At 38.9% G+C, this 23606-nt stretch overlaps 1 protein-coding gene across 2 annotated transcripts in view; it reads right to left on the bottom strand.

The window, feature by feature from the left end:
- dlk2 (delta-like 2 homolog) overlaps positions 1 to 23175 on the bottom strand; it is a 34363-nt gene extending 11188 nt beyond the window's left edge. The window contains exons 1-2 of one of the 2 annotated variants that reach the window (XM_084391410.1): positions 22407 to 23175; positions 14177 to 14259 (exon numbers count right to left, since the gene is read on the bottom strand). In XM_084391410.1, coding sequence (XP_084247536.1) covers positions 14177 to 14246 — 70 coding nt within the window. In that variant the 5' untranslated portion in view covers positions 14247 to 14259; positions 22407 to 23175. Of the gene's footprint in view, positions 1 to 14176; positions 15034 to 22406 lie in introns of those variants that run through there. The other variant, XM_084391411.1, reaches the window with a different exon arrangement.
- Between the last annotated feature and the right edge of the window lie 431 nt (positions 23176 to 23606).

The following is a 23606-nucleotide window of genomic DNA, read 5'->3' as shown; positions in this document are numbered from 1 at the left end:
TAAGATATTTGATACAGGAACAACATTTCTGTTCGAATATTTAGTTCTAGCCCTATCCCTACCCACAACTTGTTCCAAAAATCAGAGAGAAATGATGAATAACAATGATGTAGCAGCACCAAACCTTGGTTATAAGACTAAACTTGACATAAACTGTAAACTTGTCCCTCAAATCTGATTGTTTGATTGGAATGTTGTTTCAGAATCAACAAAGATGTTGATCCAGAAACATGTTGCACTTGGTGAAATCAGGTTCACAGTATTGCTTATCAGGAGCTCATTCAGGCAGGAGAAAATTTGTCTTTGTGTTAAATGAGTGAAGAAAAAATGGCGAGCAAACAATTTAAGAGATGTGTTTCCCCCGTGTCCATGTTTTATTACTCTTGGCAATGGACAAAAGCTCTATGTTATTTGCTTAGGAGCGAGTTCAGACCTCAAGGGGGATGGATGGGCTCACTGTGATCCTCTCTCTTTGAGAAAGTTCTGCTCCCACTTGGCCCTCTAATAATGATGTTTTATTAACAAAGTTTGGGAGGAGCATGTTCAAACTGCCCATCCAATCAGTATGAGAGAAGCCTATATACGTAGCCGACTCACATGTTTCTCAACAGTTTTCTGCATCCCTCCACAACCCCGTCTCCTCACACTCTGCTGATTACTATCCCAACCAGAGATATGGGGGAGTACTCTGGATTCGGGCCATATTCCAAGCTCGGAGCCCTCTTTTCGGACAACACGCCAAATACACATACTTTTTACTCTTGATTATTTGTAAGTGTAAACTTGTGAAACGATTGATGGGAGTCAAGTCTCTGAGCCCCACGGTTCTGGCCCTGCATTTGCATGGGGATCTCAGATGGAGCTAGCGCTAGCTAAGGAGCTTAAAGTCCCTCACTTCTCCGGCTAGCTCTGCAGCTCTTGCCGGCCTGGAAGCCCGTGTAGCAGCTTCTTCTGGGTTGAAAGAGAGCAGTTTGCTTGCTTTGGTTCAGAGGAGCTAGAAATGGAGTCAGTGTCAGAATAACAACCAAGTCTGACACACCCCCCTCATATGAAAGCCCTGCATATGATGAGCTATTAGATCTTATGATATCTTCGCCGTTTTGCCATCCAAGCCGTGCCAGACAACATCTAGGCTGGTTGGCAAGTCATATGTGGTGGCAGGTCAGGCTGGTGAACCTGGACCAGAATGAGGGCCTATTTCCTGAGGCAGTTGCTGAACTGCACATAGTCACAGATCTGGCCCTCAGCGCCACTAAACAGGCAGCCCGTTCAATCAGCCGATCCATGGTGGTGATGGAGAGGCATTTGTGGCTCAATCTGTCGGGCATCAGGGAGAGTGATAACCTTCTGGTCCATTTCCGGGAATGAGTTCCTGGAGAGGGGGAGTAGGGGGAAGAGACTCCGCGCTAGAAGGAAACAGGCAATTGTGCCAGATAAAAATTTAACTCTCAAACCTCTATCTTTCCCTTCCCAGGAGGGTGTTGGAGCACAAGAGGTTGTTTAAAAAAAAAAAGAGGGAAGGAAGGTGTTAGGAGGTTGAGATTTATCGTGTTACTGTCCAATAAAAAAAAAGATAGAAAGAAACTGACTGGACAAGAGTAATGCACCCTCCCTGTGAGACTGGGTGAGTGGATGGAGAGTTATAATGCTGAAAAAAACGTGTCTAGTGCTCTTTGTGCTCCTCTCTGGGTTTTAGAGTGGGATTTATCATTTTTAGTATCCCAGTTATTTTTGACCCGCAACAAGCTAAGCTGCAGCTGATGTGCGGAAGATTCAAGTTTGATTCTTCGAAAGAAACAAAAAAAGGACTTCTCCTTTTTCTTCTACTTCTCTGACTCTCCCCTGTGGGGGCTTATAAGGTAGAGCCAGTTATTACCCACTCTCTCAGTTATGTTGGTGGCCTAAATAGGGCTATGCTCTCTCATGCACATCAGGAGCTTACTATACGGTGAGTATTAAGTGGACTATTTTGGAAAAATGCGTCCAGCTCTCTCATCAGCTGCTGGGTTTGTAAGAAGAGCTATGCACCTCATGAATATTTGTTAAGTTGAGCTTGACACTCAAGGCCTTTCCTCTCCAGTCTTTATCAGGACTTGAGATGGACCAGGCATGTTGATGTGGTCCAGACTGTGGTTTGGCCCATTTTTCCACCCTGTTAACCCTTCAGTGGGTATCAAAGCAGAGTAAAAAGAAGTAGACCTCTTTATTAGACCTGAGGAATCTGTCACCCTCTCCATTGTATTGTAAAAAGATGTACGCAGGGCTGTTCTCTCTGACAGATATCCAGTGAGTGGAGCTGACAGGTGAACAGATATTGTCACGTGTCTCCCTCCTCCGATTCCGGGGAATAGGGGTTATGTTAGGGCTTATGCTCCCTTTCTAATGGGTAGAACAATATATTTGTCAGGTGCATGTTCAGTTCTGTTTGTGTTTTAGTTTGTTTTCCCTGTGGGCTTGCCTGTCTGTGTTCCTAGTTAGTCTCCATTGTTTGGTAATTTTAGTACCATTTACATTTACATTAAATCATTCAGCAGACGCTTTTATCCAAACCGACTTACAAATGAGGAGAGCAATAGAAGCAATCAAAGCAACAACAGGGCAGCAATATGCAAGTGCTGTGACATGTCCCAGTTAGTCAAGCACAGTACATGTAGCAAGGTGTTTTAAAAAAAAAAAAAATATATATATATATATATATATATATATATATATGTATATGTATATGTGCTAGTATTAATGGGTCAAGTGTTTGCCTGGAGAAATAAATAAAATAGGATGGTAGATGTGGTGCTTTGGACCTAGCTGAGGCTACCCCTATAGTCTCCCCTTATATCTCTGCTTTTAGGGGCTTCGGGCTGTCCAGTAGCTGGGCTCGGACTTGTCTAGTGGATGAGTCCCCGTTTCAGAAACGGTTGAGCATGGAGTTTGGGGTTTTATTTAACACCTGTAGCACTGAGCTAGTTGCGAACAACAATGTGAGGTCACGGGATATACCCGCTTGGTCTCCGTTGAACCCTTCAATGCCCAGGAAAATGACAGGATCGTGCTTGTGTAAGAGCTTTTTCATTGGTCAGCATGGCGTAGTGGGTATTAACGTCTCAATAGTGTCAGCAACTGACATGGTGTAGACTTCTTTTGAAAGGGAATGTCTTAGGGTTACGTATATAACCCGGTTCCCTGAAAAGGGAACAAGACGCCACGTCACGTCGCCATGTTTCAGGCATGCCTGCGTGTCTTCCTTCAGACAATCGAATCTGATCATCTGAATTGAAGTGTTGTCGTAAAAGATGCATCTTCAGCAGTTTCTTGAAAATGGCTAGAGACTCATCAACTCGGCAGGTCATTCCACCTGCAGGGAACAGTCCAGGCAAAGGTCCGTGAAAGAGATTTTGTGCCTCTTTGAGATGGCACCACATGGCACCGTTCACTTGCAGAATGCATGCTTCTGGAGTAGTGAGTTTAGGTATCGGGGTGCAGAACCAGTGGTTGTTCTGTAGGCAAGCATCAGTGCCTTTAATTTGATGCGAGTGGCGATTGGCAACCAGTGCAAGTTTTTGAGTACCACATCTGTTGTTTTCCCTTGATTGCTCCCTTATGTATATAAGCATTTAGTTCATTCAGGTCCTTGTTCGGTATCATTTATGTTGTAGTGGTTGTTCTGTTTAATGAGTTTGATTCCTGTATGTTTCCAAGTAAAGACTTTGTTATTGAATTTTCCGTTGCCGTGTGATCATTGCAGCCACTCAACTGTGACAATATTAATTTTTTTTTAAAGTAGAGCTGCACAGTTGAAGGTTGAGGTGGTTGAGTCGTGAAGCGACCCACTCCCTAATCTGTCACCTTCTCCAGAATGGATGTTAAAGTAAGGCTATGTTCCTTTTTAGATTTGTAAGGTAGAGCCTACCCAGACAGCAACATAGTGTCGGCCCAGATCCGGCCCACATCTGGTACACATAGATTTCACACGGCCTGGATGTGGGTCGGATCCGGGGCGACAGTATGTTGCTGTCTGGGTAGCAGACATAGTCTGTCGCACCCCCAGCCCCCGAAAGGAATCCATTGGGGGATGTTGCCCCCTAGCAGGCACCTTAGCATGATTATGCTCTTTGGTTAAATAGGAAATGCTAGTGCTGACAGATGGAACTATGATAAAACATCACCCTCATCTGTCACCCTCTCTAGTTCATCACTGGATGTTGAAGTAGGATGGAGCTCCCTGGTGGCCCAGCTTCTTATCTCACCTTCCCCATCCTCTTTGGCGGGGTAATTAACCAAGGATAGAGACATCCATCTTAGGTTGTGCCTGACAGATAATCTGTCGCCCTCCCCAGTTCATCGACTGGGAGTTAAAGTAGGTTGGAGCTCCCTGGCAGGGACTGGCATGAGTTGAATCTTGGTGGTGGGACAAAAAAAAAAAAAAAACATTCTCTCGCTTGTCATTCTCCCCAGTTGTCTATCTGGGTAGTGAAGCAGGATAATGCTCCTTGTGTGCAGATTTGCCCCATCATAACAGACTACGCAAAGGTTAGAGGAGAGCTTGAGAGTTGGATGGGTGCTCCAGGGTATCCGTTGAGCCCTCCATTGCCCAGGAAAATGACAGGATTGTGATTGTGTAAGAGCTTTTTCAGCACATAACCAGGCATTGGTCAGCATGGCGTAGTGGGTATTAACGTCCCCATAGTGTCAGCAACTGACGTGGTGTAGAGTTTCCTTAAAAGGGAACGTCTTAGGGTTACGTATGTAACCCGGTTCCCTGAGAAGGAAACAAGACGCCGCGTCACATTGCCATGCTTTAGGGCATGGCTGCATGCCTTCCTTCAGACAAACTGAATCTGATGACGTGTTTGTGTATTTATACGCAGCAGAAACGTACGCGCCGTCACGTTCCCTTCTCAGGGAACCTGGTTACACACGTAACCCTAAGACGATTTCTCTCACTAGTGAGCTAGGGAGAAAGTGAGGAGCGGTAAGCTTAGAGATGGAAGATATGCAACATCAAAAGCAGAATGTTTGCTGAGAACAATTCAATAATCACACTTAAAGCAATTTTCTTATTATCTTTCCTTCCTGTATGTTGTGCGTTTGCTCTCTTCATTTACTACCCAGCTAACAGGGAATGTTCCCACAACTTTCACTAATGTTATGTAAAGTTGTAATGTAAATGTTAAGATAAAACATTCTTTAAATAACATGTATAGAACATTCTTATAACATTATTAATGATTGATATGTGTTCACATGATGTTGAGAGAAATTAAATGTTCTTAGAAAAACGTTTTAGAACATCTTTTTTTATGTTATTTGTACTTGACGAATGTTAACCTCTTGGAAAATGTTAAAAAAGATTATCTTGAGAGTAAAAGTAAGGTTAGGAAAATGCTGTACAAACAACATTCTAATCATGACAAGAAAACTGGACATTTTAATGTTTTAGAAACATTGTAAATTACTGGTCCCATGTACCCATGCTACCCTAGCTGGGTAGTGTGTTCAAAACATGCAATGAATAACAAGGACTGGGAGTTGAATTCAGGATGGACACCGTGAATACTGGGTACATCATACACAATAACAGTTTTAAAGAGAGAATGAGTATGGGTGTGACAGCAAACAGAAGTCAGGTGATGTCAGAGTGCTGACAGACAGATGTGGTGCAAACAGCCTTCTCTTACATGCTGTACAAATTCCAGGAGCCTATTCTAGAAAAGCATCCGGGTCTGCAGCGTGTGTAAATATTTGTGATCACAATGGTTTTAAAATGATGTGAAACATCAATAAATCTGAAATTTGCTCACGATTCAGTTCAATTAGATTTTTCTATGAGTAAGTGGAGCAAAGTCCTCACAGCTGGAGGCTATTTTTCCAAAAAACTGTGACAACTAATATTTACAACTAAAAGAAGCGATACTACTAACTAAGTAAGTAGTTATTAAGTTATTAAGTAAGACATTAAGTCGTGGTGCAGTGTAACAAAATGCTGCATCACTGTCACACATGCATTCAAGAGAATTGAGGCAATAAACAAACACCATCTCCTAGAATATCCTCTCTTATTAGAAAAACTGATTAATTTTAGTTGATTTGGTGAATTTTAACAACTGTACAAAAAAGAAAGAAAGAAAGAAAGGCCACGGACACATATATCAGATAGATACGAGCGCGGACCCAAAAATAGTAGGAAAAAAGGTATCAATGAAGTCCTACTAAAGTCCTACAAGAACTTTTTAGATGTGTGGATCTTTTGGGTTTTCACCATTGACATTAGGTCAAGATGTGTATTTCGCATAAGAAATTAATGCATAATACTTTATATACTATTAGAGAAATGAAGACCAGCTGAATTATACAGTTCTTCTGTTTTGCTTGCTCTGTAATGGTTAAAATCTAGGTAACATTCACCCCAAAATCAATGGAAAAAAAGTATACAGTTAGAAAGTTTTTTTATTTAATTCTTTTAGTTCAAAGAAAATGAAGCCTACTTTAGGGCCCTTGAGATATGTTTGGCATTGTGACATTTTATTTTATTATTCTACCCACAAAATTCGTTTGGAGTTCGTTTTGGGATTTTGAAAAAGTTTGCTTCTGCTGGTAAACACCTTTGTGTTGCCATTGGTCCGTGGCGATTACGTAATAAGTAGGTGTGCGCGGAGGCTCCGCCTTCTTTTACGTGGAAATCTTTTAGAGCTCATTTCTTCTCGCGAGTCTGTTGCGATCAGACGTCCATGAGTGAAAACATGAACACACTGGAGGAGCTGCTTTATAGTAGAAAATGAAGCTGTACTTGATGAAACGAGACACTGACACTTTTCATTTACAGTAAAGCTGCTTGATTTTAAGCAATCTATTGTATAACGTGCTATATGAATAAACGTGACATGACTTTACTAGGGTGTCTGAATTGCAGAGCTCATGCAAACATATCCAATTGTGCATAGTCCAATAGTGCCAGTAGTCTGCATGTTTTCAACCCGCCCATAGGGGGATCTCACGATAAAACTTTTCAGTCTTTTCAGTTTCGAGTCACTAGTAGCCTAGTTGTATAATTTCTTCCGATACTGTCCTCTGTAACCGGTGGGCGTGGCTTGGGAGTGTCCTCGTAGGGCAGCGAAGCAAGTGCATTCTGGGAGTTGTTGTCTTTCATCCACATGAGCCAAAAATACATGTTCTGGCTTTTCTCAGTCTAGAAGGCACCAACTTCTAAAATAATTTCACATTTCTACTACATAAATGACCCAATTTAAATACACATTCATCTTTCCAGCGGTGAAATATCCCTTTAACTGTCATGAAAATAAAATCACAATGCAAGAACAATTGTAATCTATTGATTTGGGGGTGAAATATGACCTGGACGAGTTCTTGACAGGTTTCATGAGATCCACTCAGACACCTGCTGATTTGATCTGTGTTGTTCTGATTCAGCGGGGATTGATTTGGGCTGAAGAAGGAGGTATGACCTGCCAATGGGCCGTAGTGATCATTTCAGTTGTTAACAATGGGGTCGAGTGCTTTATAATAGTAGTGCGACAGGTGTTGTGACTGTCTCCATCCTCCGGTCTCTGTGGCTCACCTCATGGGTCCTCAAACAGAAGCCACACTGAATGCCAAAACCACAGCGATCTAAATTTATTCCTACCATGAAACCCTATATTCCCTCTCCAGAACCCCTGTGGCTGTGCGCAGCGCCCTGGTGCCAGTGAAACATGCAGGTATGGGTTTCCCTTTGGTTTTAAACCCCATACGGGCCACATATACACTCCTCAAGCGTACGCATGTGTGACTAAGATCTCATTGGGAAGCAGGTGGAGTGAAATAGAAAGCTGGTCGGACGGTGTCTGAACGAGCTGAGGAATAGGTAACTAGATCCATGTGAACCCAACGATCATTCAGACTCAGTATCCACTCAGCCGTTTGCACTGCTAGAAAAACATTTTGCCAGGACAGACAAGCGAGGACGGATTATTAGAGAGCCTCTGGAGCACCAGTGTTATTCAACACAGGCTCATTGGAAAAGCATGTGTAGTAGAATTAATTAGATAAGATTAATTATGTTACTAACCATGAAAATCTGAACTTAGATTTTCATCTTATGATAAGCTTTTTATTACACTTCCCATTTCTATGTCTGATGGTGACTAACTTTCCATTCCAGATCTAACAATAAAACAGGATAACTTTTACTTCCTTTTATTTAGGATGTAGCCACCAGACGAACTTTCGATATGATCTAACCTTCTAACAAACTTTTGACTCAATGTAACCTGGGTCGAATGGAACTTTTAGAAAGGACTCAATGTTCTGTAATACATTGTTCACAACAATGTATTAACCCCTTACAATGTTTTTGATATTTTGCTGATGTAGCTAACAAAGGGTAATGACAAGGGGGGGCTTGCTTTAAACAATTCAACCAATCATATTGATAGCGCATGACATGTTAGTCATGATGATTCTATTTTGATATGTCTGGCTTTACCCTATAAAGCCTATTGTATTTTTATGTTGGGCCGAGAATCTCTGAGTATTGCTCGAGAACTCCCGGCCGTTTTGAATAAACCATCTGAGGGGCATTTACTGAAGTCTGTCTCATTTGTTTTTATGCTGCGCAGCAAAGAAGTTAGGTTAGTGAACTCAGCCAGATGTCGATTGAAGACGCAAGAGCTAGAGTATAAAGGGTATTAAGTGTCGATTGTAGACGCTCTGTGTCGATGAGTAGACGCAACAGTTTTATTTATTAAGTGTCGATTAGTAGACGCAACAGTTTTATTTTAGGTAGTCAGATTTAAGAATTTTCCATCACACATGCCTCTGCCTACCCCAAAAACGTACCTATACAGGGACACTGTCACTAACACTACAGGCAGTAAAACACGAAACAACTTGATAAACATCTTGAACTGATTGCGGGGCATATCGATTAATAAAGACTTGTTTTCTTGCAAAATACTATAATATGACTTCAAAACACTTGTACCATAGTGCATCATTTGTAAACTAGTAACTTTTGAAGTTTTGCATCACATATTCAGCTCCATATGTTTGTCTTTTCTGATGTATTTAACTTGCTCAGTATTTCACCTGGTACACTTGCGATGCGGTGCGGTGCGGTGCGGCGCGCCTGAATATGAGTTCTGTGAAACGCGAGTCACGAAAGAGCTCAAGTACTGGAAGAAGCAGCTACAATCTCACGGCTGCTTCAGAAAATGCGTTTTTATCTCACAGTTCGGTTTATGGACGGTTTAGTGCATGTGGTATGTTATTTAGAGCATTAATCTAAGCACCATGAAATATGCAAGAAGCAACGTAATATAATTTTGCAGAAATGTTGCCACAGGCACGCTTTTGTTGTGTGATGTCATGTCCAGTAATCATGTTTAATCCAGTAATCGTGTCTGGTTTTAATGGATCTGATTTTAAGGAAATAATAATTGCTGGGCTCAAGTCATTCTCAGTGAATTTTCCGCTATGCATTTAAAAGGAATAGTTTAGAATAGAAAATAGTGAGGAAATGCTGTCATCTTGTTTTCTCACCCTCATGTCATTCCAGATCTGTATGACTTTTTCTCTTTTGTGAAGCAAAAATAATATAAAAAATTAACGTTTTTCTTCCTCGAAGTCTAGAGTTGATGTTTTTGAAAGTTAGTGTTGTCACAAAAGAAAGTCGTACAGGTTTGGAAATGACATGAGGATACACTGTAAAAAAATTCTAACCTCTCCAAGTCAAAATTTTCTAGTGACTGGTCACATCTACATTTTTTAATTGGCCCAAGTGCAATTCTTGTTGCAATAGTCTGTTAACATTGGCTCAATGAGAAATAATACGTCAGACTAATTGAAGAATTTAGATGTGACCAGTCACTAGAAAATTTTGACTTGGGGATGTTGGACATAAATCTGCGTTGTTTATCCTTTTGATCTGTCATTCAAAGAATCTACAAAAATCTAACCTTTCATTGAAGTAAAAGAATTAAAAGTGCATCAAGTAAATCACATTATGAAATAAATGCTTTTCTCCAAAACACGTAGAATTTTGTACGAGTAAAATATCTCTGACGTATATACCCATTAATATTTACTTTATTTAGCACACCAGGGTGACTAGGAACATGGCATTGTCTAGTTATGACTTCTTGTTTCACAGGAGTTTAAATATGAGGAAACACAAAGGCCAAATTCCCTTAATCATCCGTCACAATGAGTGAAACCAAAGAATATAGTTCTGATGTGCAGCAAAAGATTGTTGAGCTTCACAAAATAGAAAGTGGCTGTAAGAAAATAGCTAAAGAATTGAAAATCCCCATTTTGACCATCAGGGCAATAATTAACCCTTGTGTTATGTTGGAATTCTGTGCACTCCCCTTATGGTTCGGGTCAAATTGACCCTAATTGGATTCAACAATTCCTCAAAAATCACACTATGAAAAACAACAAAGATTCAGGTACAAACTGTAAACTTTTAATATCAACATTTGTCAAATATTCCCAAAAATATATATCTGAAGATATGATTTAATGAAAATGTGTTTTCACAAAATTTGAATATACATTATATTTATATATATTTGAATATACATTTTTTTTCCTTTTTTTTTCTTTTTTTTTTCTTAGAACATCATAACTGAACAATTAATCAGAGCTCATTTTCCCTGCTGTCTATGTCGAAGTCTCAAGATATTTCAGATATCTTGAATATATAAATGAGAGCTTAATTTACTATCTGTGTCTGTCAAAGATTTTCATTTGTAATTTGCAATTAATTCTGAACACCATGATTTAGCTTTTTCAAGTGTGTTTGGTTTGGGTTAGAGCACTTTTAGATACACTTACACTTCAGAACTGGAGTTGATGCCCTGACATACATAAAATAAATGTTTTTATTTTGTGTCTGTACAGTTGCTTTTGAATAGCTGCCTATGATGGTCAAACTGACCTGCGAACATCACAAACGTAATAGTAATTCTGTTTGTATATGTAAAAACAAAAAAACACCAGCATGTTGAAACTTTACATGCATGTTCATGATGATAAATGAGAAAAAGTCACAAAATATCAAGAAAAAAAACATAGGTTAACCAGTATTTCCAGCAACTATAAAATCTAAACGGGTCAAATTGACCCGCAACTCAACACAAGGGTTAAGAAGTTCCAATCAACTAAAGATGTCATAAATCTGCCAGGTAGAGGACGTGTGTCTATATTGTCTTAATGCACGGTGAGGAGGAAAGATTGAGTGGCCAAAGACTCTCCAAGGATCACAGATGGAGAATTGCAGAGATAACTTGAGTCTTGGGGTCAGAAAGCCTAAAAAAAATGATCAAACAACCCCTACATCACCACATGTTGTTTGGGAGGGTTTCAAGAAAAATCCTCCTCGCTCCTCCAAGAACACACTCCAGCATATTCAGTGGTCAGACACGACTGGATCTTCAAACGGCACAGGGATCTGTGGTCAGATGAAATAAAAAAAGAGCTCTTGGCAGCAAACACGCTAGATGGGTTTGGTGAACACAAGGATAAAAAGTAATCCATGTGTACAATTTAATAAACTGTTAGATCTTTAATGTTGTGGGCATATTTTTCTGCCAGAGGTCCTGTACATCTTCTTCAGATACATGATATCGTGGATTCTATCAAATATCAACTGATAAAAAATCTAAACCAGGCACTTCTGCTAGAAATCTTATAATGGGCCGGGGTTGGATCTTCCATCAGGACAACGATCCAAAACAAACTCAAAATCAACACAAAAATGTTGATCTCTGATCTCTCGTCAGGTGTTCTCCAAACTCATCCGGCATTATAGGAGAAAACTCACATCCTGGCAAAAGGAGACTGCAAAAAGTATTTAATAAAAGAGTGCCAATAATTGTGGCCGACGTGTTTTGGAGAAAAACATTTATTTCATAATGTGATTTCCCCCCCACTTTCAATTCTGTTACTTCAATGAAAGGTTCGATTTTTGCTAATTTTTTTGAATGAAAGATCAAAAGGATAAACAATGCAGATTTATTTTTTACAGCCATTTTTGATCATATTTACCAGGGGTGCCATTAATCCTGACCACAACTGTATATATCCAGTGACCAGCCTTGTGCCTTGGACCTTTTGAATAAGCTTTTATTTTTAATATTTTCATGTTAAGTCATTTTGTTGTGTGCTCTAGTCATTATTTGTTATTAGTTTTTGTTCGTTGTTAGTTATCAAGGCAACATTTTTTTTTTTTTTTTTCATGTAATATTTATATGTTATGTTATTTCAGCTGTATTTCAATTAACAATTTGTTTTTAAATTAATTCGATTTTTAATTAATGGTAATAATAACCCTGTAATAATAATAATAATAACTATTCCTTTAATAATACCAATGTACCATAATGTAAAACATCAAAGCTGCTATAAAATGTTGAGCAGGCACGACTGATATTGTTGAGCATGAGCCAGGAACTGATATGATTTCCCATTTCTTATTTCACGTCGTGGCAATAGTCACTGGCACACATTCAAGCGACGTCGGTCGGCCTGTATCAGTTTTGCATTGCAGTGGCTCGTTTCCAGGTTTGAGCCTCTCAGCTGAAAGCCCCTGACAGTCACAGGCCTCGGGGTCCCATTGGCCCCACTGGCCCGCTCTATAATTCATCTTCACAGACATGCACAGATCAGATTTCCCCCCCCCCATCTTCAACTGCAGGCCAATGGGCACAAGTGACATTTCCTCTGGAAGGACTGTGGGCATTGCCCTTTGCCCCCAACACGTGCGTAAGACACAAACTCTAGCGCCCAACAACTGAGACGCAGATTTGTCACATTCTCTAACCAGACAGGAATTTCACAGCTGAATACTCATGAGACGGGTCGGGCCACAAAGGAACCATCAAAGGCCTCAGACACTGAGGTTTATGTAATCTACTCGCCAGGATCCTGTTGCATGTTTCACCGTTTGCAGAAACTGACTGAGGAAATGAACAGCCTATATGGACAATTCTCTATGTGCATTTGGCAAATTAACTTGCTCCGACATTATCTTTTGTAATTGCTCATGTTGGATGTGTGCTTTGGTTGCAACTTATCATTGGTCATATATTTTGCCAGTGTCATATAACTAGTTTCATTGTTGTACATACTAAATGGATATTTTAAAGTATTATATATTATATATAGTTTATGTATATAATTACACTATAAAATATTGTAAATACAACAAATCTCAACTGCTTAATTGATTTTATCATTGCATATAACTCATCATCCAGCTACTGTATATACTGTACATAAGGTTGGATATATAAGTACAACATCCACCTTTATCCGCATATACATACAGTACACTGACGTAAAGCAATATATATTACAGACCAAATCTCAACTGTTCGATTGTGTGTATCATTGCAAAATGTAAAGTATATTATCATACAGCTCTAAATGCAATGCAAATAAGGCAAGAACATAAAGGCTATTAAGATATTTTAAACATTAACATCCGGATTCTCTGTAAAGCTGATTTGAAACATTGTGTATTGCGAAACACACTTTATTTAAAAAACTGACTTGATCTAACTGGGCAAACAAGCAGATTGTGCTACATTGTCGACATCAATATCTAGTGAGCATACATGCTGAAATCAAAAGGAAACTTTTAATACACATTCACTCAAATTGAATCAAACATTTTTAACAAATTGTTTACTATGCATTGACAAAAATCTAAAAATGGCTGAAATGTCAGTGAACAATTTATGCTTGTGCAGTGCATGTGTAGTATTAATATAGTATTGTTGATGTTGTTTTAATTGGGAACTTTGATGTTATTTAATGACATTAATTCTCACAGGCAATTTAACAGTTATAAAATAATACACTCTCAGAAAAAAAGGTACAAAAGCTGTCACTGTGGCGGTACCTTTGCAAAAGGTACACCTTTGTACCTAAAGAGTGCATATTAGTACCTAAATGGTACATATTAGAACCCTTTTGAAGGGTACTGTCCCAGTGACAGCTTTTGTACCTTTTTTTCTGAGAGTGATACTTATTTTGTTAGTGAGGAAATATATATAAACAGTTGTCATTATTTGTATTACTGTAAAAATAACTGTCAATGTGCAGCAATCAAGAATAGACAGTAACATGACATTTTTACAGTGTATGTAATGTATTTTGGTGGTGGAATAAACAGATTTACCTTGAGCTTCACAGTTGTGTTTAAACAGCACACAGCAAGCGGAGAGGAGGAGAACTACAGTGAGTTTCATGGTGCAGGGCGATCTGAAACGGTGAGAATCAACACGTTAACATGAATGAAATAAGCATGCATTAATTCAATGACAAACGTTCATGTATTATGAATATATACCTACTAAATATAAGTAGAAAGAGATAAAGCATTGAAACTAGGGATGCTTGGCCAACTATAACACCCATAATGACCTCAGACATGAGGCCCAACAGAAGAGCTAGAGCGCTTTCACTCTCCGAACACCAGACTGAGCAACACCTGACCATGGACCAGCCAACAGACACGCTTAATTATTCATCATAATGCTTAATTATTAAAACCACGTTGTGAATCTTTTATGGTGGACATTTACAACAATACTGCACCACTGCTTTGTCTATTTGTGTAGAGTTATGTACAGTTCACAACTAAGCTGCTGTTGTGTCTGTTTGTTGCTCTTGTGTCTATGTGGGCTTGCACTATGTTTCACACCTCCTTAAGCAGCGCTGTTTAACATTAACAAGCATGTAGCATGGATAAGGTTTAGGTGGTTTCATTGCATTACTGAATATTAAAGGGTTATCTAAACACCCATAATGCACTGGGCATGTTGTCATCCAAGGCCACTCCCACCAGGTTGCTATGGATACGCTTGACCAGAGTCAAATACTTTAGTAGGAAATACTTCTGAGCAAACTTTTAGTCATAATGGTGTCGACTTGTATTGTTCCCGGGACCAAGAATTCAAAGATTAAACGTTGTTTTTTGGGTGGACTGATTACCATTTGTATAACCACAGTTTTACTACAAATACCATGGTTGAACTTTAGCAAAACCACACTGAAAAAGTACAATTTACATATTTTTTATTTTGCGTGCCTTTGCACTAAATTTCACATGCATGGAATTAAGTACAATCTACTTAACTAAGTTGTTTAAAATGAACAAACCAAGAGAATAAGTAAATTTAGCTTGACCGGTTAGAGTTTGTTGAGTAATTTCTAGTTACTCGTTTGAAGTTTACTTTAAAAATGCAATAGTCAGTTTCAAGTACATTTTACTCACTCTTTGTTCTTTGTATACCTCAATATTTCACTTATATCACTTCCATGATTTGAAGTAAAATCATGGTTCATTTTCATAAGGGAAAGAATCATAAATATGGAGAGAATGCCGTGACAGAAAACCACGAATGCTTTGGTCAGTTCCTCCCAACAAAACGCCGTCACATACAGGCACAGGGAAGAAAGCTGTTTTTACCATAATGCTGTTTAAAGGTAGACATAGTGCAATACAATTTTCAGTGATAAACCTCCTCTGGTCACACTTTAGATTAGGGTCCAGTTCTCACTATTAACTACGACGTTTGCCTCAATAAACTCCTAATTACTGCTTATTAATAGTTAGTACGGTAGTTGTTAAGTTTAGGAATTGGGTAGGATTAGGGATGAAGAATAGGTTACAATACTCTTACAATAACTGTTCTGCTAATAACCCTATGTCGATCTGACTGTTCATGGGCGGAGATAGAAAAAATGCGGAAGTATAACACGTAGCTTTGACGAAAGCCCTGGAGCTGTCAAAAGTCTGCCAAGTGACGCGTTTTGAATTTCTCGGTCCAGATAACACGGAGAACGAGCAAACATTGTTCATTTTCAAATCCTACCAACATCGTAACCGTAGAAAGTGGGTTGTAAATCAGCGAAGTTACGCTTGAAGTGTAAGTGCTCCGAAAGCCAAGAGTTTTCTCCATCTGTAGATGTGCAACTGCATAGCTGTCAACATTGAACATTGAAAATAAGGGAGATTTCCTGGAATCCATCCCCAAAATAAGGGATTTTTTTTTTACACGATTCTTACCCAAAAACTTTTTTTTAAAAGCACTAATCATTTTACAGTCTAAAGAGTTTATAACTACACAATATATATTACAGACCAATGGATATGTTTAAAGAGCTTTATTTATTAACAAAGTAAACATTCAGGGTTTCTGCAGGTTTCAGTAAGTCAAATTTAAGACCTTTTTAAGACATTTTAAGACCATAAAGATTCAAATTTAAGACCCTACACGTGACGACGCATTATCCAAGTTAGATAGATAGCTACCTCGGGATCATTATGTATCTATCTATCTTTCTATCTATCTAGGATTATCTGATGTGTGTGTGTGAGACAGAGGGAGAGGTAGATATTTTTTTAATAGAAAATTGTACTTTTGCATATTATACTGTAAAAACACAGTTATTGTTGATTGTTGTTTTAGTTGATCATAACTAGAGGAAATGATAAGATGATTAAAATGACCAAAATGATCACGGTTATCACAGAATCCTGTTCAAAAAGTACTAATACTACAGAATGAAGTCAATTCAACAAGTTTTATGTCGAAAAACAGCAAAAAACAAATTGATTAGCATCAATATGCACTTTTTGTTTACGTAAACATTAAAATACCATTAAAAATGATGGCCAGATTTTAGAAGAGTGTCTTGCAACATGTTATCTACTAACATGTACAAATTCAAATAAAGTTTTGACAAAAAAGGTTTTATTCAAAGATAAACCTCATATTTCAGCCTTTAAATATTTTTTTATAAAAAGTCAAAAAAGATAAATTACTGACATTTACACATTATAGCTTATATTTATTAGTAGTGTTTGGGTGCACCCCCATCCTTCATGTTGACTGTGCTTTCAGTGTTGTTATGGAAAGGGGTGATTGGTTGGTTCCTGTCACATGACCTGCGGTGCGTTTGCGGCATTCTGAAAAGTGTAGATTTTTTTCATCTTGTTGCGCCTGGTAAAAAAATGTGCGCGTCGCTTCAATTATGAGCGTGCTTGCCGCGCGCCTACATTTGAACAAACTTGAGCGCGCAAAAGACGCGATATGTGAACGGCCTCTGGCGAGCTAGCTCATATCAAGCCACGAGCGACTGGTAGCACGCGAGCGACGAGTTGGAGACCCCTGATCTAGCGCTCCGCTTTGTAGGCTACAACTCCATACTTTTTGCTACTTTGTAACAACTTTCTGCGGCCAGCGTTTCTGGAAATGAACGAGGGTAAACACTTTTTTAGATCTGTCACCTGACTAAATGAAATTTAAGACCTAAGATGAAAATCTGGCCGTTTTTAAGACTTTTAAAAATACGGGATATTTTACGGGAAAATACTAAAACGGGAAGACAGCGGGAAAAGAGTTAAAATACGTGAGAAACCCGGAAAAAACGGGAGGGTTGACAGCTATGGCAACTGGCGGCTTCTGCCGTCTCTCTGCACCGGTTTTGTTGTTTCCCGTTGTAGATTAATGCAGCGCTCTCACAACCACTAATGGGAACAGTGCTTTAAGTGGCCCAAAAGAGGTGCCGGTACTCTATAAAAAATTGTTTGTTTTTTTTGTTTTTTTTTGCTGACTCCCCTCCTCCCCTGGCCTGAGGTAACAACAACTGAAGGGGTTTTATATACAGCAGTCAACAGACGACCTTATAAAAAATAATAAATCCTTTTATTAGTTTGTGGATTTGTTTGAGCTAGAAAGAGCTACTGAACATAAATAAAATGTGCAAAATGGTATTGAAAAAATACCCTTAGAAAGAGCTACTGTAGAAAGAGCTACTGAACATAAATAACGAGCTCGAACTTCTCACCACACCGGCACCCAGTTTGCAAGTCTAAATTCGTTGCTTACATTTAAAAAATTAGCATACAACAGCATAAAAAGTATTTTTAATGAACATAAAGGTCCATGTTTAGTAAAAATCTTCACGAAACTTAATGAAATATTTAGTGAAATTAGAAAATATAAGATATTGTTAATTTATTTTGTATACACATTCTCATATCCATATAGGCTATTTTGTTTTATTGTCACGAGTAATAATCTCAGGGTTTACTGGGTTTTACACGATTCTGTTTGTAGTGTGTTATTGGTGGTGGTGTACTAAAATAAACATTGTCACGTGTGTATAGCTTTCATCTTCTCACCGCTGATTCCTGATGGTTTAGAGGACAATTACTCGAGTCGCCCCTATCGTTTCAAAGAATAGTACAACGGCGAGCGCGTCAAGTTTAAACACCTCGTCCGTTTGGGGAGGTGCGCGGATTGCGCGCGCAGTCTGCGGAGACTCGCGCTGCGGAGCCAGGCGAAAGTATAAACAAGGAGGAAGCGTGCATTGTGAAGTAAAGCGGCAGCGCAGACAAAGGATTAAAACAGATGTACAAACGAGCGTACCGGTACGCTAAAAGCACGTTCTGGGCGCACGGACAGGTGGCGGTACGCTCAAGAGCTATATTTGGAAGTGGCGGTACTGAGTACCGGCGCGTACCGGCCCACTTAAAGCACTGAATGGGAATGAATTTGGGAAATGCTTTGATTGTGAAAGCTGAGAATAGGTCCGTGTCCATGATCAGAGGCGCTCCAGCATGGCACAATAGGAAGCCTCCATCTATAGTCCTCGATGCTGGGGATTCCACGTCAATTATCGCTCTCGCTTTCTGCCGGTCTCATGTGCAGACACCTGGCTGTGAAAGCAAGCTATATTTGAACATGACTTTATTTCCTGAGCACCTCACTCTGTGAAGGTGGAAGCTGCTATTTCCAGCCGTGTTTAATTAATATGTGTCACATCAGATGTGTAAAATACAGTCAGAAGCCTTTTGTGCCATTTGACACATTGCCCATTATCCTGGAGGGATATTGTCATCAATTTTAAGGTCCATCTTTCATAAATGATCAAAATGGAATGAATCATCCAGAGCAATTAATTATAAATGATATAGATTTGTGAAGAGACGACTCGACGCCTGTGAAGAGACTCGACGCCAGCGATGGTATGCCCTAAATTAATACATGATTAACTTAACTTTATTTTTCTATGTACATTCTGAAATGCACTTTCTGTAAAGCTGCTTTGAAACAATATGTATTGTGAATAGCGCTACACAAATACATTTGAATTGAATTTAGGCCTTCTACAACTGAAGGCCCTTTCACACTGAACGTGATGTGAAGAAGCAAGATGAATTATTATCTCCTCTCCATCTTTGGAGAAACATGTTCAACATTTGAATTTCAGTGATCAAAATTATACAAGGATGTGATTTTATATTTGAAGTTTGAAGGGTATTTGAAGTTAACAGCAATGACACTGGTAAATAAAGTGAGGTTAAATGCATAAAGTGCATTTGTATTATTTAGCATATTTAATTATTGCATGTTTGCATAATATTCAATTTTGAGGAATATTGGATATGCTTTGTATGGCAAAGCTCTTATTAACATTTTGGCAGCATTTGTTATTAACAGAAACATCTATTAAAATGACATCTACTAAATAATAAGTATGAGCAATCACAATACAACACCCACTAATAAACAAAGGCTGTCTGACAACAGCCGAGGTGTGACCAGTGTGTTCCTCTGATAAGAAGGTGTTTTCTCTTTCTGATTGATGTTAATTATAGCAATAAGCCTATTACTTAATTAAATTAAGTAAGTAAGTGATGTTCTTGAACATGGTGCACAATGCAAAACTGCCATTATTTACTCAACCTCATGACTTTCTTACAAGAATCTTTTAGTGGCACTTTTTCACAATCCAAACATTCCATAAACAGTAATAATAACAACAATAATAGACAATACAAGTATCAAAAAAGTACTCCATATAACTTGTATGTAATATTCCAAGTCTTCTGAGGTCAAATGGCAGATTTGTTTGAGGAACAGACCGACATTTAACTCATTATTCACTTGCACCCCAACAAAGCTTTTAAAATTTAGACCACAAAACTGGCCAGATTTGACATCATTGCTCCTAATATTTCTCATGTGTGTTGTAACCTTACACAACATAAAATTTAAAGTAAATGGCATGCTATTGGGAATATATGGAGAATGAGACTTGAGACCTGCAGGGAGGGTCTGATCCGGTCTACATTTTGGTCTGTTGTCAGACATGGTCACAATAAATGTTTGTTGAATAGAAAGAAACTCAGATTTCTATGGAAGCTTGTTTCCGCCACAGAATAAAACATTTTAAGAGATAATTGCGACTTTTTATCTCACAATTGCGAGTTTACATCTCGCAATTCTGAGTTTATTTCTCAGAATTAGGAGATATAAAGTCAGAATTGCGTGTTATAAAGTCAGAATTGCGAGATATAAAGTCAGAATTGCGTGAAATAAAGTCGCAACTGCGTGTTATAAAGTCAGAACTGCGAGATATAAAGTCAGAATTGCGTGAAATAAAGTCGCAATTGCGTCTTATAAAGTCAGAATTCTGACTTTTTTTCTGCCAATTGCGACTTTATATCACGCAATTCTGACTTTATAATACGCAATTGGGAGATATAAAGTCAGAATTGCATGATATAAAGTCGCAATTGCGTGTTATAAAATCAGAATTGTGAGATAAACTATTCTGAGGTAAAAAAAAAAAGTTTATATCTCACAATTCTGAGAAAAGATGTCAGAATTGCGAGATATAAACTCGCAATTGCGTGTTATAAAGTCAGAATTGCGTGATATAAAGTCGCAATTGCCAGAAAAAAAGTCAGAATTCTGACTTTATAACACGCAATTGTGACTTTATTTCACGCAATTCTGACTTTATATCTCGCAATTCTGACTTTATAACACGCAATTGCGCCTTTATTTCACGCAATTCTGACTTTGAATCTCGCAATTGTGAGAAATAAAGTCAGAATTGCGAGATGTAAACTCGCAATTGTGAGATAAAAAGTCGCAATTATCATTTAAAAATTTTTTATTTTGTGGCGGAAACAAGCTTCCATGAGTGTTTGATGGAAATAATAACGGCATACACGTTCGGCATGACATGGGCTGAGTAAATAACTGCAGAAATGTATTTTGAGTCAACTATTCCTTTAAATTTATTATCGATAATAATCAGAATGAACAATTCTTCTCCAAGTATACTTCAACCGTAGGCTGTTTACTGTTACCAAGCAAGCAACATAATCAATTAGTCTAATATAGGATGTGCGCTCACAGGTGTGACTTTAACAGCATTTTATACTGTGGCTCATCAAGTCATAATTTAGTCAAGTATATCGTCAACATATTTTGTTGATCCTGGAGCAACATTCTGGTCTGAAAATGTAGTCCTAACCCTAACCCTACCCATAACTTGAGAAATGACAGGTGAATAACACTGATACAGAAGCACCTAACCCTGATGATAAGACTAAACTTGACATAAACTGTAAACTGATTGGCTGATTGGAATGTTGTTCCAGGATCAACAAAGATGTTGATCCAGGAACATGTCGCACTTGGAGAAATCAGGTTGTGTGTATCCAACAGGTCTTTTCCTCCGAGGAACGCACACACATTTACCTGGAGTGAAACTATGGCAACGCTATTAAAAAATAAAGGTTCTTTCTATGTGCCATCTGTGGTTCAATGAAGAAACTTTAACATCCATGCGAGCTGCATTACACAATTCTTGTTTCTTGGCTTCTTTGGCTTATTAAAATGTTCATTACTCTATAAGAACTGCTATGGCATCGCTGCGAAAACAACCCTTTGGGACCGTTATTTTAAAGAGTGAAAGCTACTTAGAAATGTGAGGGTCTCAGATACTGTACATTACTAAAGCACATTTTAGAGAGGTGCATATGTGCCCTTAGACTTTGTGCCTATAAACCACACTTCTTTGAGAAAAAAGTTGTAAGCAATAAAGAATTAGTGGCAGACTTGTTTTTTCCAGGTTACTTGGATATACCCTAGAGCACAAAATACACTCACATACAAAATACACACAAAAATCTCTCTCTTTTTTATGAATCTCAAAGTAATCTGAGCAAATGTAATTTAAAACTCATTATTTACTATAGAAGCTGCTATGGAAACTTAACAGACACGTGGTTCCTTCCTTTAACCAGCATCAACCTCAGGGTAACAGCCTATTCCTACACCGTTTCCATCTCGAATGATGTGTGAACACAAACACTCTCTTGCCCCTGTGTAAACAGTCTGCTTATAATTCACAACTTTAAGTGCCTGAGCTCCTGAAGTCAGGTATAGCCTTTTAGAGAAACACCTCCTTAAATTACAACACAAGGATATTCATTTTTAAAAAGTTCAACAGGTACTGCACAACCCAGATCTTTCATTTTAAATGCTGCATGACAATTTAATGATAAATAAATACTGTAAAAAGAGAAACACACTTACTGGCAAATAGCCGTCACACACCTGAGCTGTTGGTGGCCCTCCAGCCGAGTGTCGCAAACCTCAGGTGCTGATGAAACGGGACTCGCATGCACACATACACCTTGAGGAAGTCATGTAAAAGAAAATCAGGCACGACTCGTGTACATGTGATCAGCCCGCCAGTGAGACACGTTTTGTTGATAGAAATGCTTGTTTGGAAGCAGACAAGGTTCCACCTCCCCACTCAACAAGCCTAAGGACTGGCTCTTAAAGAGACAGGCTCCCCTTAATCTCACACAGCTCAAAGAACAACACAGCACGCTTGAGTGATTCAAAGATGTACACTGTAGACATCACATGTTATTCGTTTTTGTTTTTCAAACCCTCAGCCTCTTTTCGGTATTGTAAGTTTCCCGGACGCATGACAAGTCTTGTTGTTTCATGCCGTCCATGCATGCAAACATTCTTCTGCACGCTGACAGAGAGGAGATTGTGAGCATTTTCCCGGCTTGTTTACAGTTTATCAGAAAGGCATTCTGGCAGAAACTCTTGCGAATGCCGTGGCGGTAATGCAAGGCTTTTTAGCCGTTGCTGTAGCGACAGACGAGACTCCTGATGTTGGGGGCTGATGTGCCCACACGTTCCTCTGCAGGCGATAGTGTGGAGGGGATCGGTTTTCAGCAGATTATCTCAACAATATCAGGCCTGTGGAGCATTTGAAAACAGGCATCTACATGTCCTCACTACTGTGATGGGAGACACACGCACGCACCCACTGTATATGCACACACTCACTCGCCGCCGCACTAATATATTACTATAAATGAGGGCGTACGTAAAGGCAGACATGTGGCGACTGTCTCACTACTATTGAAAGCAAAATGGTAGACGGGTTTATCGGGCTCCTGAGGGCTTATCCTGATAGTCTGTGAGGAACAGATGAATAGGAAAGCACTCATAGCTCATTTGTTTTGGTTGCTCGCCTTGTGTTTATACTGAGATAATGGCATGATTGCAGCCATTCATCTTCTGGGTTTAAGCACACATTTGTACGTCTGTCCTGCTGTGGCCTCATTATGATGTTTGTGCTGAAAATGGTAGTACAATTATTAGGATGATTTCACATGCTGTCTCTGTTTTAGCGCGTGATCTTGCACTTTTAGAAATAAAGGATTTTTTTTGCAGCGATGCCATAGAATGATTTTCTTGGTGTGAAGAACT

The sequence above is a fragment of the Rutilus rutilus genome, assembly GCF_951802725.1.
Source record: "Rutilus rutilus genome assembly, chromosome: 20".
NCBI classification, from domain to species: domain Eukaryota; kingdom Metazoa; phylum Chordata; class Actinopteri; order Cypriniformes; family Leuciscidae; genus Rutilus; species Rutilus rutilus.
The sequence above is the reverse complement of the archived record's forward strand: the minus strand, read 5'-3'. Positions and strand labels throughout refer to the sequence as shown.